This window comes from Acanthochromis polyacanthus, chromosome 3 (genome assembly GCF_021347895.1).
Source record: "Acanthochromis polyacanthus isolate Apoly-LR-REF ecotype Palm Island chromosome 3, KAUST_Apoly_ChrSc, whole genome shotgun sequence".
Lineage (NCBI taxonomy): Eukaryota > Metazoa > Chordata > Actinopteri > Pomacentridae > Acanthochromis > Acanthochromis polyacanthus.
In genome coordinates this window covers 13,240,998-13,253,335 of record NC_067115.1, presented here as the reverse complement: position 1 = coordinate 13,253,335, position 12,338 = coordinate 13,240,998, and the positions used below count along the sequence as shown (strand labels likewise).

The window sequence follows — 12,338 nt, the reverse complement described above, 5'->3', positions numbered from 1 at the left end:
ACCTCTCAAAATTGCTACTCACTGTGTTGCTAAGCAACCTCGTTGTTTAGCTATTTGTGTTTATTGTCTAATAAAAGAATAACATTTAATTGTCATTATTAACTGTAATCATTATGCTTTTGCATTTGCTGTCTTTGTCCCTTGAACATACTTACAGGTGCTCCCCATCATATCGTGGATAATGGCACGGTTTGTGCAACCTCTCATAGCTCCATTAAACAACAGAATTAGTAATCAAACACGCAAGCATTTGGGAACACGCAATTACTGATGAAGGATTCAGGCAATATTGTGTGAATTAAATGCAGTGACCAACAGATTTATTTTCATATTTATGGCTACATAAAAAAAAAGTTGCTGTTTTTGTACCTGCACAGGCAAAGCCAATGTGAACATCCAGTGGGATGAAGACTCTGCTGAGAGCTTTCCGTCAAAACCAGTGAGAATAGCGTTTGTCCTGGTGGTCCACGGTCGAGCCTCTCGCCAGTTTCATCGCCTCTTCAAAGCCATCTACCACACCTCCCACTACTACTACATACACGTCGATCAGGTGAACCACAGAAAGCCTACAAACACTTTGTACTTTCTTTAATGTAAGGCCAGCTGAGCTCTTTTAAACTCAATCGTTTTTAATGAAAGTTTGGTCAAAGTAATTACATTTTCTTTATTTTTCAATTACTTGAGCTGGCAAAATGTAATCTCTTGGTATCAGACAGAATATTAATCAGTCTGTGATTAATGGCTTTGTTTCAGCGCTCTAACTACCTGCACAGACAGGTGCAAGCCTTGGCTTCCCAGTACACCAATGTGAGGGTGACTCCCTGGCGAATGGCCACCATCTGGGGTGGAGCCAGTTTGCTCACCATGTATCTCCGCAGCATGGCAGACCTGCTGGCCATGAGGGACTGGAGCTGGGATTTCTTCATCAACCTCAGTGCTGCTGACTACCCCATCAGGTAACAGAGCAGTTCAGCAAAGGAGTATGAGGGGGCCTACAGGAAGATAGTCATGTTTGTTTGTTTGTTTTATTAGGATCCCCTGTTAGCTTTTGCAAGGCAGCAGCTATTCTTCCTGGGGTCTTCATAATTTCATTTGTGACAGCACCAACATGTACACATAATGCATACAAATCAGAATTACAGAATACATAAACAATACATACAAGAATACACATGTACAATACAAATGACATACATGTCCACAACTCATGCTGAACCAAAACGTATGCAACGCACAATACTCCCACATTGAATGATCAGAAAAATAGATTTGAGTTGTGTGATTTTGTAGAAAATGATGTAAGGTTTAGGAACAAGCATCCTGGTCACAAACCTGACCACTGGACATGACTTTCGTCTTAAGAAAGAAGTCGCCACAGTAGCGTCCCACTCTCAGCCAACATGGAAGAAACTCGATCCACACTACATCTCAGCTCCTGTGGTTAACTGTGAGCTTTAAATACAGACTCTCTCCAAACCAAACAGATCAATGAAGTAGCACCTCTGCTTTCTCCTACACTATTCATTCAAACCTTCTCTGGTTCTTTGCTTGCACTCCATTGAATGGGTTACATGGTGAACTGATTGCAATTTAATTGCGCAGGGTCAATACCTATTGACTCTGAAGGCCTGTTGTGTACTGTATGGTCCGAAAGTCATCTCTCCACTCGAAAACATCCCCATTAAGAGGCTGTAAAAAGTAATTAAAAGCTACAAAGTCTACATGAACTAGACGTGAAGTCATGCCAATAGCCTATTGTGACTTGGAGTTTTTTCTTTATGTGAGTTTATGGTTCTTCTGGGAGTTGAGGGTCTGCTGGGTTTTTGATGTAGCTCTGCAGCAGCCAATTAAAATCCTCCTATTAAGGAGAGAGTTATCTCTCCTGCTCAGCCAGATGTCCACCAGTTGAATTTAGACAAGCTGTAATGGCCACTGGGTGAAAAGAAGCTGGATCGGATGTCTCTACAGCTGGAGCCAAGAAGCTGGAGCAAATGTGGATTTTGTTCATGGGCGGTTTCAGTCTTGTTGTGTTAGTTGTTTTCAGCATATCGATGAATGCTGCTGACGTGCTGTCTGTGTCTGTTTGCCTTCGCATGTGTCTCTCTGCTTCTGCACCAGCGTGTGCATGAGTTTAAATCTGGATAGTTCACTGTTCCTCTGCACCTGTCTGCGTACAGTTGTGCATATTTATCAGTCTGTATGCCTGTTAGGCTGTCTGTGTGTCTGTCAATGCATGATTAAAGGTATTTGTGAGTGTGCGCGCGAAGACACTGTTTTCTTCCTGTCTCTTGCCTCCTCATTTGCATGAGGGTGATGTTGTTGAAAAAAGAGCTGACAGTGGAGGTTTTAAGCCCCATCTGTTGGGAAACGAAACGATTGATGGAGCGAAAGAGGGAACCGAGAGGCAGAAATGACAGGGAGAGGCGAAGGAGCAAGAATAAGCAGTTAGGGAAGGGAAACGAGAGGGAACTGCATGTTTTTGGATCCATGCAATATGGAAATATGGAAATTGCACTCTTGTATCTTTGCTCAGCAAGTGCATTTGTAACCACAGCTTAGATTTGACCAAGCCTGAGCCATGCATGTATATAGAAGTTGAACTTGCAAATATGGCCCATTTAAGTGGCAGATCTGGGTTCAAGCCCTTTGTGAGAGCAGCATCCTGCTCCTCAACTGTCCTCAAGCAACAAACTGAAACCCATTCAGCTGTTTTTTTTAGCTGACAATCTGCTCTGATCTCTTTCGGAAGAGGATCCGGCATAAAGAGACATTCTTCCTCAGAAATAAACACATCAGCATTACATTATCATTTTGGACTTACTAGCACAGAAAAACATGTTGAAATAAGCAGATGCCTCACTTTTGCCAGACTGCAAAAGCCCTACAACCACTTGAGTTTCTCTTCCACTTCCTTTGTCAGTTAATTACAAGCCATAACCAATTACTTACATTGATCCTATTAAATGCCTCCAACTAAAACTGTCTAACCTGCTCTAGTATTTCCTTAAGATGCAGTAATTTTGGTCACAGAATGGTGTTTCCTTTGTGACTGAGCTGCATAGTTGCAGGCAGGAATGCGGGGGGCTCCGTTGCCCTGTGCTGCCCTGACTATTGCTGTTGTTATCAGTGGGACTGGAGACAAGCATTATTTCCCCTCTAATTCCCTGATAATGTCTGTCCTGCCGCATGGATGGCTCTCAAAGCCAATTCCAGAGCCCCTCACACCAGCAGAGGGGCTGTGTGTCCAGGGGGAGATATACCGTCTGTGTGTGTGTGTGTGTGTGTGTGTGTGTGTGTGTGTGTGTGTGTGTGTGTGTGTGTGTGTGTGTGTGTGTGTGTGTCCAAAGAGGCCAGAGGATGAGTTACACGCTTGCTTTGTCAGAGAGTACAGCCCTCTTTCCCAGCTTTTATCTACACAGTCTCCTTGCTTTTTACCTCCTTTTCCCCCTTCAAAGCCCTTTTCATAGACTTTTCAGCAGCTTTTAAGAAGTCGAAGCTTTGTGAGGCGTTGACTGGCTGCAGGCGTCATATCTTCTAATCTCTTTCACTTTGTCATCTCGTGTCTGGAAGAAAAAAAAGTGTTGCAGCTCATATTTTAGCTTTGTTCCTTAAGTGAAAGGTGTCATTTCACGCTTTGAAAAAACGGAAGCCCTTGTAACCTACTACAACTTCAAGATCTTGTTCAGAAACTCTAATGGGACTTTTAATTCGCTGGAGTTACAGAACTTTTTTGTCAGCTTTTCCAGGACAGAGATGATGAATGTATGATCCATGTCTCATCAGTCTGAGCGCGGCTGCAGTGTGGTTTCATAGTCTGTCAGGTTTGGCATTCAGCCATTCAATCCTGCAGCAGCATACTGAAAATCTCTGGTATAAAACAGACTTTGGAAGCGAAAACATGGCATAATCCTCAAGTTTAATTGGCTTTGATAGTGAAAAGGTGCACATTTTTTAGGTGTTAGGTGGGGTTTAAAGTCACAGTCGCGTCTGTGTGTGTGTGTGCGTGCACGTGTGTGTGCGTGCACGTGTGTGTGTGTGTGTGTGTGTGTGTGTGTGTGTGTGTGTGTGTGTGTGTGTGTGTGTGTGTGTGTGTGTGTGTGTGTGTGTGTGAATACCGCTGTGAGACAGAGCAGCCACAGGCCTGACAGTAAGCAAACTAGACCCAGTGGACGGGGTGACCACTCAGGTGGCAAATCTGGAGCTTGACATGAATTCCCCCTCGCTCAGTGAGTGTGTGTGTCTGTGTGTGTCTGTGTGCCAACGAGCATTTGTGTGTCTCTGTACATCGTATTGTCAGTGTGCATACTAGTAGATACTTGTATGCGTGCGTTCGTGTGTGGGAAGTCGAGACACAGAGGACTGCATCTGTCTCTACAGCACATCATCAGGCTTTATGGCTCAGGACCTCCTAAGATAAGCCCCCCAGGCTGTGAAATTGCTCCTTCAAGAGAAAATGACATTAATATGCACTTGTCCCTCCCCCCACTGATCCTTGAGCCTCGCAGCTCTTTTAGAAAGGCAAGCCAAGTCATCATGAAAGGCCTCACCGCAGATGAAATGTTAGAACCACTGACTGGGGCATAGCCTGCAGAGCAAAGCTTTTAGCCTGTCTGGCCTGTGTATGAAGGAGTAGACTGCTCTACAATGTTCGAGCAGCATGGAGTCATTCATCAAAATCGTGGATAGCAGAATCTTTTGTAAAATCCTAAATAGCTTTAACGGCTTGACGGAACAGAGGGACTGATACTGAAAGCAGCCGAGGTCTTTAATTGATTGGTATGTGACTTAAAGCTGCTGGGCATTTTGTTTTTCAAATCTCAAGTCATTCCATGTTGCAAAAAAGTTGGCCTCTGCTCAATAATATGTTTTTGTTATTGTTACTTCACTTGACTGTTTGAGCTTCACTGTACAGAATGATGCATGAAGAGGATTTGACACTGGAAGGCTGGAAAGTTTCTCTCTGCTCACCTTAAATCTTTGGAAACCGGCCATGATCCAGTGTTCAACTTACACAATTATGATGTGGAAACTTGGAACCTCCAATGTGAATACATTGAGAATGCATTTCCAGACATTTTGTGTTTAGTGTCTGCCTTTTTAATTCAATAATGTTTGCATATTCGCACATCGTAGAGAGTGTTGTTTAACAAGTTAACTGCACTGCAGTATAGGATACAAATTATGTCATTTTAGCATTAAACATGCCTGGAGGGGATTTCTGAATATTCATGAATAAATGCAGTCAGAGTTTTAAGCTTGCTTCAGACCGTTAATCTGACAGCATCTGAACGTGTCGACTTCATGGTCATGTTTCTATAAAAGTTGCAACACCAAAGTAACTAGGTCGGACCTATTACCATTTTCACTTTCAGCATGACACAAGTGTGAAAAACACGTTGAAGGCTTTTCTTTATTTCTGCACCATACTGGCCCAAAAACGTCACAGAAAGCAAATGAGGAGAAAAGGTTCCAGCCAAAATCACCAAACACCTTTTACTTCCATTTTGCGCTGTAATTCTGCATCTGTTACTAATAGAAATGTCCATAAAAATAAAATGAAGACGATAGAGACAACAGGTCAGATTAATGAGAGAAAATGTTAACAGGAGCTGAAGTTTAGTTTGTTGCTTCCAGCTGAGTTTTTCCTCTTGAGTTTATTAAATGGCATCAGACAGCAGCGGGATCCATATCAGTGTCTTCAATAAGAGAGAGCCGTGTGCACATGGAGCAACAGCAGTAGCTTCATTAATTTATTGTAATCATAAACGAGCCCTGCCTTGGAAACATGATAGATCAAGATCGAATGGCACGTCTCAACGTGTTTTTTCCTTTATTTCAGACAGGTGAGCTGTCACTCACAGAGGCTCAGTTTCAACACTGAAGTAAATCATTTATTGCATAGCAGATTAAGGTTTTGTCTTTATTTTTACTTTATTATACATTGTGTAATCTACTGGAACTTACTTGCTCTCCAGTTTTGCATGTACGGTAAATATTTCATGCAAGTCGTGGCTGTCTATGTCACTGTGGTGGGTTTGTCTGAACAAAGCTGTAAGGAACAGTAACATAAAAGGAACCGTAATGACAGAGTTGTTAAGGCCAGCAAGGTCACATATCCCATGTCTGAAAAGGGCAACTATCTAGAGCGATAAATGTCTTCTGTGATTGTTTTTATTCCTGCAGCCTGAGCAGATCATTCAGAGTGGTAGCGCATTCATCACCTTTTAGCACTCACTTTAAACCAGTCGTAACAGCTCCAAAAACAAAATCTCTTTAATGTGTCCATGAAGGATCCCATCACTAACAGAAAAATAGACAAAATACATTTTACAATCCTTTGAAATGAAAGTGCATCTGTAATGGGACGTGTTACTGTGTGAAAATGAATTTGTGGGCAACAGAAATTAAATCACATGAAGAGAAATGTAGGCCTCCGCTTATACCTGTTTCACCTGGTCTGTTTGATGAGGAAGCAGAATACAAGGGGGAATGATAATATGCATCTTTACCACCTGTCAAGTCTTTGCTTATGTGACTGGCAAAGTTTTCCAGTCACTCCAATTCACACATGAAGAGAGCTGCACATTTGAGTGAGGGACACAGTGTTAGAAGCGTTTCTGTGTGTCATAGCAGCTGGTATAAGATGAAGTCATTTACATAATTTTCCTCCCAAACTATACTTTGTGCTGCAAAATCAATGTTCCACTTCTAACTAGGTGTCACCAGATGTTTCACAATCAAAAGTAAGTCATTTCCCTTCCATTTCAGGACCAATAACCAGCTGGTGGCCTTCCTGTCCAAATACAGAGACATGAACTTCATTAAGTCCCACGGCAGGGACAATGCTCGGTAAGATGAACGTTTTGAAGCTTTATTTTAATCAACATCCCACTCTTTCCTTCGCTCTCTGTGTTTGCCTGTCTTACTCATTCACACACGCGCACACACACACACACACACACACACACACACACACACACACACATGCACACACGCACACACACACACACACACACACACACACACACACACACACACACACACACACACACACAGCACCTATGTGCACACACCGTGCTCTCCTGCCAGCACAGCATGGTCACTGAATCATAATACAATTAGCTCCCATCTGTGGCTTCATTAATTAACCTTCTTGGTGGGGTGAGCTGGCGAGGTCGCTGCCAGAGCGGCCGTCTCTGCTGACACAACCCTGCCGCCCTCATGCTTTCTGCCCCATCGCACCCTGGTGGCAAACCAGTCATCACTAAACACTGTGGGCCAAAAAAATACCCCGAAGCACATGAAGAAAAAAAAAGAAGTCCAGCATGGACGCATGAGTCAGCGTGAGTCAGCAGTACCTTTTTTGTGTTTGCAGTCGCAGTGTTTTATTCAGTGCTGTTTTGATGACAGTGTGGCTGCTTAGCTCCCTGATTTAAACCCTTATTAACAACAATAATGATCTTGGTAATCCACCAGTATGTGCATATGTTTGGATGACAAATTGAAACACTTGTAAAATGAATGAGTAGATCTGTAGAATGTCTCATTTAAATATGGCTGTGGGAGGAACAAGTTCAGCGCATCAACGGTGTTTGAGAGAACAGAGGGAACAATCTGACCTGGCTGACCTGAATTTGACTCCCTCCGTCTAACACTCGATACGTTCATGGGAGTAACACCAGCCATTATGTATGCAGGGTGCCACTCTGTAGCTGTTAAGTGTGTCGCGACAAGTGCAATGAACACATTGATCCAGTCACTTAGGGTCAAGCATAGGGACAGATTCTGCGATAATGCAAAGAAAAGTCAAATATTGTGGCACTGGAGTTCTTACTTCATTTATCTGAGCATATTTTCATGTGTATTTCTTCAATCAATTTCGTTAAAATAATTTAATTTGTGAAGAGATCCAGACTGTCAAACTAATTTCGCTTAGACTTCATGACAAGCAGCTGAAAGTTGTTTTTTTTTCTCCTGCAAGAAAACAGTGTTCACTGCAGCTTACAGTAAACAAGATCCCCACACACAGCTAAGAAATTTTCTGTTTGCAAGGAGTGGAAAACTGGGAGAAAATACAGCTGCTGATTATGCACGACGACATGTTACAGAGCTTGTTTTTATGTAAATTGTATTTTTTTAAGGATGACTTTTACCTGGATTTTAGTGTATTTGGAAACAAATTCACAACAATAACAAGCTGAGTTTTTTTTAGATTTAACCCTCATCCTACTAGCGTGTTTAATATACAAGAAATACCGACTGGGGTCCCTGAAGACTCCCAGTATGAATCAGTCTAAGAAACACGTATCAAAATGTTTTAAAACACAATTAGTTATGTAATTAAGGTCTTCTGAAAAAAATGATGTCTGTTTGAAGAAAGTTACAGTTAATTTGAATATTGTATTAAACAAGAATATAGCAGTAGAGTGGAGCAGAAAGATACGGGGCTTGTTGTTTATGTAAATGTTATTTTAAAGGCGTTCACCTGAAATTTTGTGTCTTTAGAAATAGAGATGAATTGGCAACAATAATAAGCTGTGATTTGATTATTTAACCATCTTTCAATCAACATGTTTAACATGCAAGATATTCTGATTGGGGTCCCTGGGGACTACCAGAATAAACTCCAGTAAGAAACAACGGTCACAGCTTCTTCTTAAAACGTAATTTTATATGTAATTAAGGTCATTTGAAACAAAATAAAGATGACTATTTGGAAAGTTTCAGTTAATTTTTAGAATCTGTAAAAGGAAATATAAGTAGTAGAGTGCTATAGAAACTATAAAAGCAGAAAGTTTCGGGACTTGTTTTTACGGAAATGTTATTTTTTATTACCTTTTCCTGAATATTGGTGTTTTTAGCAGCAGAGATGAATTCACAACAATAATTAGCTTTAAATAATTTGTTTTTTTTTAACCCTCAAGTACTGACTGGGGTCCTGTATTTGTCCTTGAAATTATTTTTAATTAATGTCATCTAGAGAAACAAAATACTTTTCTTTAATATAGATTGCAGCTTTCATTCCAAGGACAATAACACTTAAAAGCTTTTTTTGCCATGTTTCAGTTCTGGTATCATATAATTATCTGTTAATTTACTAAAAATCATTTGCATTATAGTTGTGTTTCTCAAAATGTCTGCAGTGATACATATGACCAGTCTTAGTCTGCTTGAACTTGTAGCCTAAGAGAAAAACACTGATATCCTGCAAAACTATTTTATCACAGTAAAGCACGTCTTGATGTTTTGAGAAACAGAACAAAACACCTCAAATCAAAACCCTCCTAACCCTTTGCAGCCTCAGAAGTGAATATGGTTTGTGTTTCTTCACTCACATCATGTTTAATTGGATAATTGTAACAAATAGCAAAAATTTGTTATTTTTCTGAGATTAGGCTTGATCTTTTCTTTGGGAAGAGCAGTATTTAGAGTATCATCACATAAGAGAATCTGTGTTTGTCACCTTGAAAATGACTGACAGTGTCTCAACCCCTCCTAAATTAGTAGCAAACATGAACTCATTAAATAGTTTATTCTGTTAAAACTGCATAATTTGAATGTTTTTGACTGGAGTCCCCGAGGACCTCAGTAGATTTGTGTTTGTGAGAAGCACGAATTATATTAAGTAATTAATAAGAAAATGAGTGACAAAGTCATGAATAATTGCAATGATACAATAAATAAAGCACCTGTGAGATTTGACAAAGAGTTTTCCTCTGGGGGTTGGCAGGATGAGGGCTAAATGTATTCAGTATTCAGTCTAATAATCCCACCTTTGTGCCTGTTTGTCAGGTTTATCCGTAAGCAGGGTCTGGATCGTCTGTTCTTTGAGTGCGACACCCACATGTGGAGGCTGGGCGACCGTAAAATACCAGAAGGCATCTCTGTGGATGGCGGGTCCGACTGGTTCCTCCTCAACCGCATGTTTGTGGAATATGTAATCAACTCCAAGGACGATCTGGTCACCAACATGAAGCGCTTCTACGCCTACACTCTGCTGCCTGCCGAGGTAACTCACACAGAAACCGCTTTCACAGGTTCAAGTGTTGCTTAATCTTGGACTGACAGGTGAGCACTGCTTTGTACTTAGGCCGCATCATTTATAGAAACTGTGTACACTGTTCTTTTCTCATTGCTGTGTTAGATCTGCAGGGGGGGAAAAAGAGCTCAAAGGCGAACATAAAATCATAAAGTGAAGGGAAGATGTAAAGGCTGACTTTCCAACCGTATACAAGAATTGGATGAGAATTGAATGATCTCTGTTGGGAAATTGAATGTTTATCATGAGCTCCTGTGAATCTCCTTTCTCTGCTGCTACTCTATTTCCTCTCGTGAATTGGATGGTGTAAAAAATAAAAGGTATACAATTTTCTAATTTCATCTCTCTGTCTTTTGCCTCTCTCCCCCTCCCTCTCCCTATCCCATTTCTGTTTCTCATTTCCCAGTCATTCTTTCACACTGTGCTGGAGAACAGCGCCCACTGTGAGAGCATGGTGGATAACAATCTGCGCATCACCAACTGGAACCGTAAACTGGGCTGTAAATGCCAGTACAAGCACATTGTGGACTGGTGTGGATGCTCTCCTAATGACTTCAAGCCGGCAGACTTCCATCGATTCCAGGTAACAGACAGCACTGACGTAGCAACATTTGCTGGCAGCTTTCTGCTATTAATAACCTAGGGATTCTCAGTGACAAAATGAATGCTTTTCATATTTACTGGGCTGGTCCATATTTTTGTGTGTGTTTTGTCAAGTGATTACTAAATAGGAATAATGACAATGAATGAAAATATTGGAATGGAACTGTTGGATTGCATAATGCCTGGGCAAACGTCCTGATACAAAAATGGGACAGGATGAATCTCTCCCTAAAATACCTTGATAAAAAGCTGCCGACAAATCTTCCAACCAACAGAATTTACTTGCATTTTAGAACTACAATTTGAACAATATCTACAATAGTGGAAATAAATTAGCTATATCTATAGAGAGACTGGAGACAAAGGAAAAATGAAGACACACAAAAAGAAACTCAACAAATGCAGATGTAACCTCACAATGACACTACATTGTACAACTAAGCAATTCACATCCCATCATGCTCTATATGCACAGGTATAAAAACACTCATTAGGTCAGGATTTTATTTTTGTATCAAGATGGCAACAGGAAAAGATCTAACTTTGAAAATGTTTCATTGTTAGGGCACAGATGGCAGGAGCTTCAGTCACAATGACTGCTCAACTAGCTACTGTTTAATAAAAGCAGGGACTGCCAGTATATGGTGCCCTAAATCTTTGCCAAGACTCTTTTTGTTGTTGTTGTTGTTGTTTTCTTTATTTTGTCACAGTTTACATTCCTGTATGATGCAACCAATAATAATTAATATTCTGTTTTCAGCCTACTCATTTAGCTTTAAAGTAAAGTTGGAGTTTAGGAGTACTTTAGAGCAAAAAAACCACATTTATTTCTGAATATTTTTTAAGTTGATTCTACTTGTGAGACTTTTGGAAAATATTTGTAGTAGCTATTAATATCACTGACTATACCAACATGTAGCTTTCAGCCACATAAATAGCAGTAAAAGGATTTGTAAAAACAAAAAGAAAGAAAAGGTGCAGCTGGTTAAATTTTGCTGCTGCTTAATAAAGAAAACCATATAAGGAAAAAATGGACAAAAAAATAAACCAACAGATCTGAATTCCAAGCTAGTTTTGTTGTTGTAATTTGTGTGCATTTAATGCATAACAAAGTTAATATCATCCTAAAGCTGAGGCCAAAACTCTTCAAAAAGTCAAGGATATAGCATCTCATTAAATACTTCATAAATTAACCATTCAGTGGTCAGTCAGAGACATCAGGTGATCCTTTTAGCGTGCAAAAATTAACAGGAAACCAAAGCCCCACATTCAGTAGATGTTTGCAGCATGTGCATCTCAGTGCATCATGGGAAATCAGCAGCAGCCATTCTCTAAATTCTCTGTCCTCAAGGTCTGTCCTCTCGACGTCAGCATCCAGTGTGTTCCCACAGCTTTCACAGTCAATATGTGCAAAATTATGTCTCGATTAGTATGACCCTGAGAGGAAAAATCAAGAAAAAATGGTCCCAATTAGATCCTCTTTGCCTTGGGGATGTGAGGGAGAGGAGGGTCAGCTGCCTTTTCAAAGTAAAAGTGATTGATTGGCAGTGAATCCCGGACCCCAGAGAAAGTCGCAGTTTGACTTTTAATGTGCTCCTTAAAAAGTAAAAGCGGAAAGTGACTGCAAACATTCTGCCTCAGTTAAATATCCTTAAGTCGTATCCTTCAAGTACGGTGAGTCACTTCATCTCTCCGG

The 12,338-nt window shown here is 40.7% G+C and overlaps 1 protein-coding gene across 1 annotated transcript in view; it reads left to right on the top strand.

Moving 5' to 3' along the window:
• Nucleotides 1-12,338, top strand: part of xylt1 (xylosyltransferase I) — an 87,797-nt gene that overhangs the window by 49,456 nt on the left and 26,003 nt on the right. Inside the window, exons 3-7 of the mRNA XM_022205526.2 lie at nucleotides 378-550; nucleotides 754-956; nucleotides 6,769-6,849; nucleotides 9,793-10,009; nucleotides 10,446-10,622. Coding sequence (XP_022061218.1) covers nucleotides 378-550; nucleotides 754-956; nucleotides 6,769-6,849; nucleotides 9,793-10,009; nucleotides 10,446-10,622 — 851 coding nt within the window. The remainder of the gene's footprint in view (nucleotides 1-377; nucleotides 551-753; nucleotides 957-6,768; nucleotides 6,850-9,792; nucleotides 10,010-10,445; nucleotides 10,623-12,338) is intronic.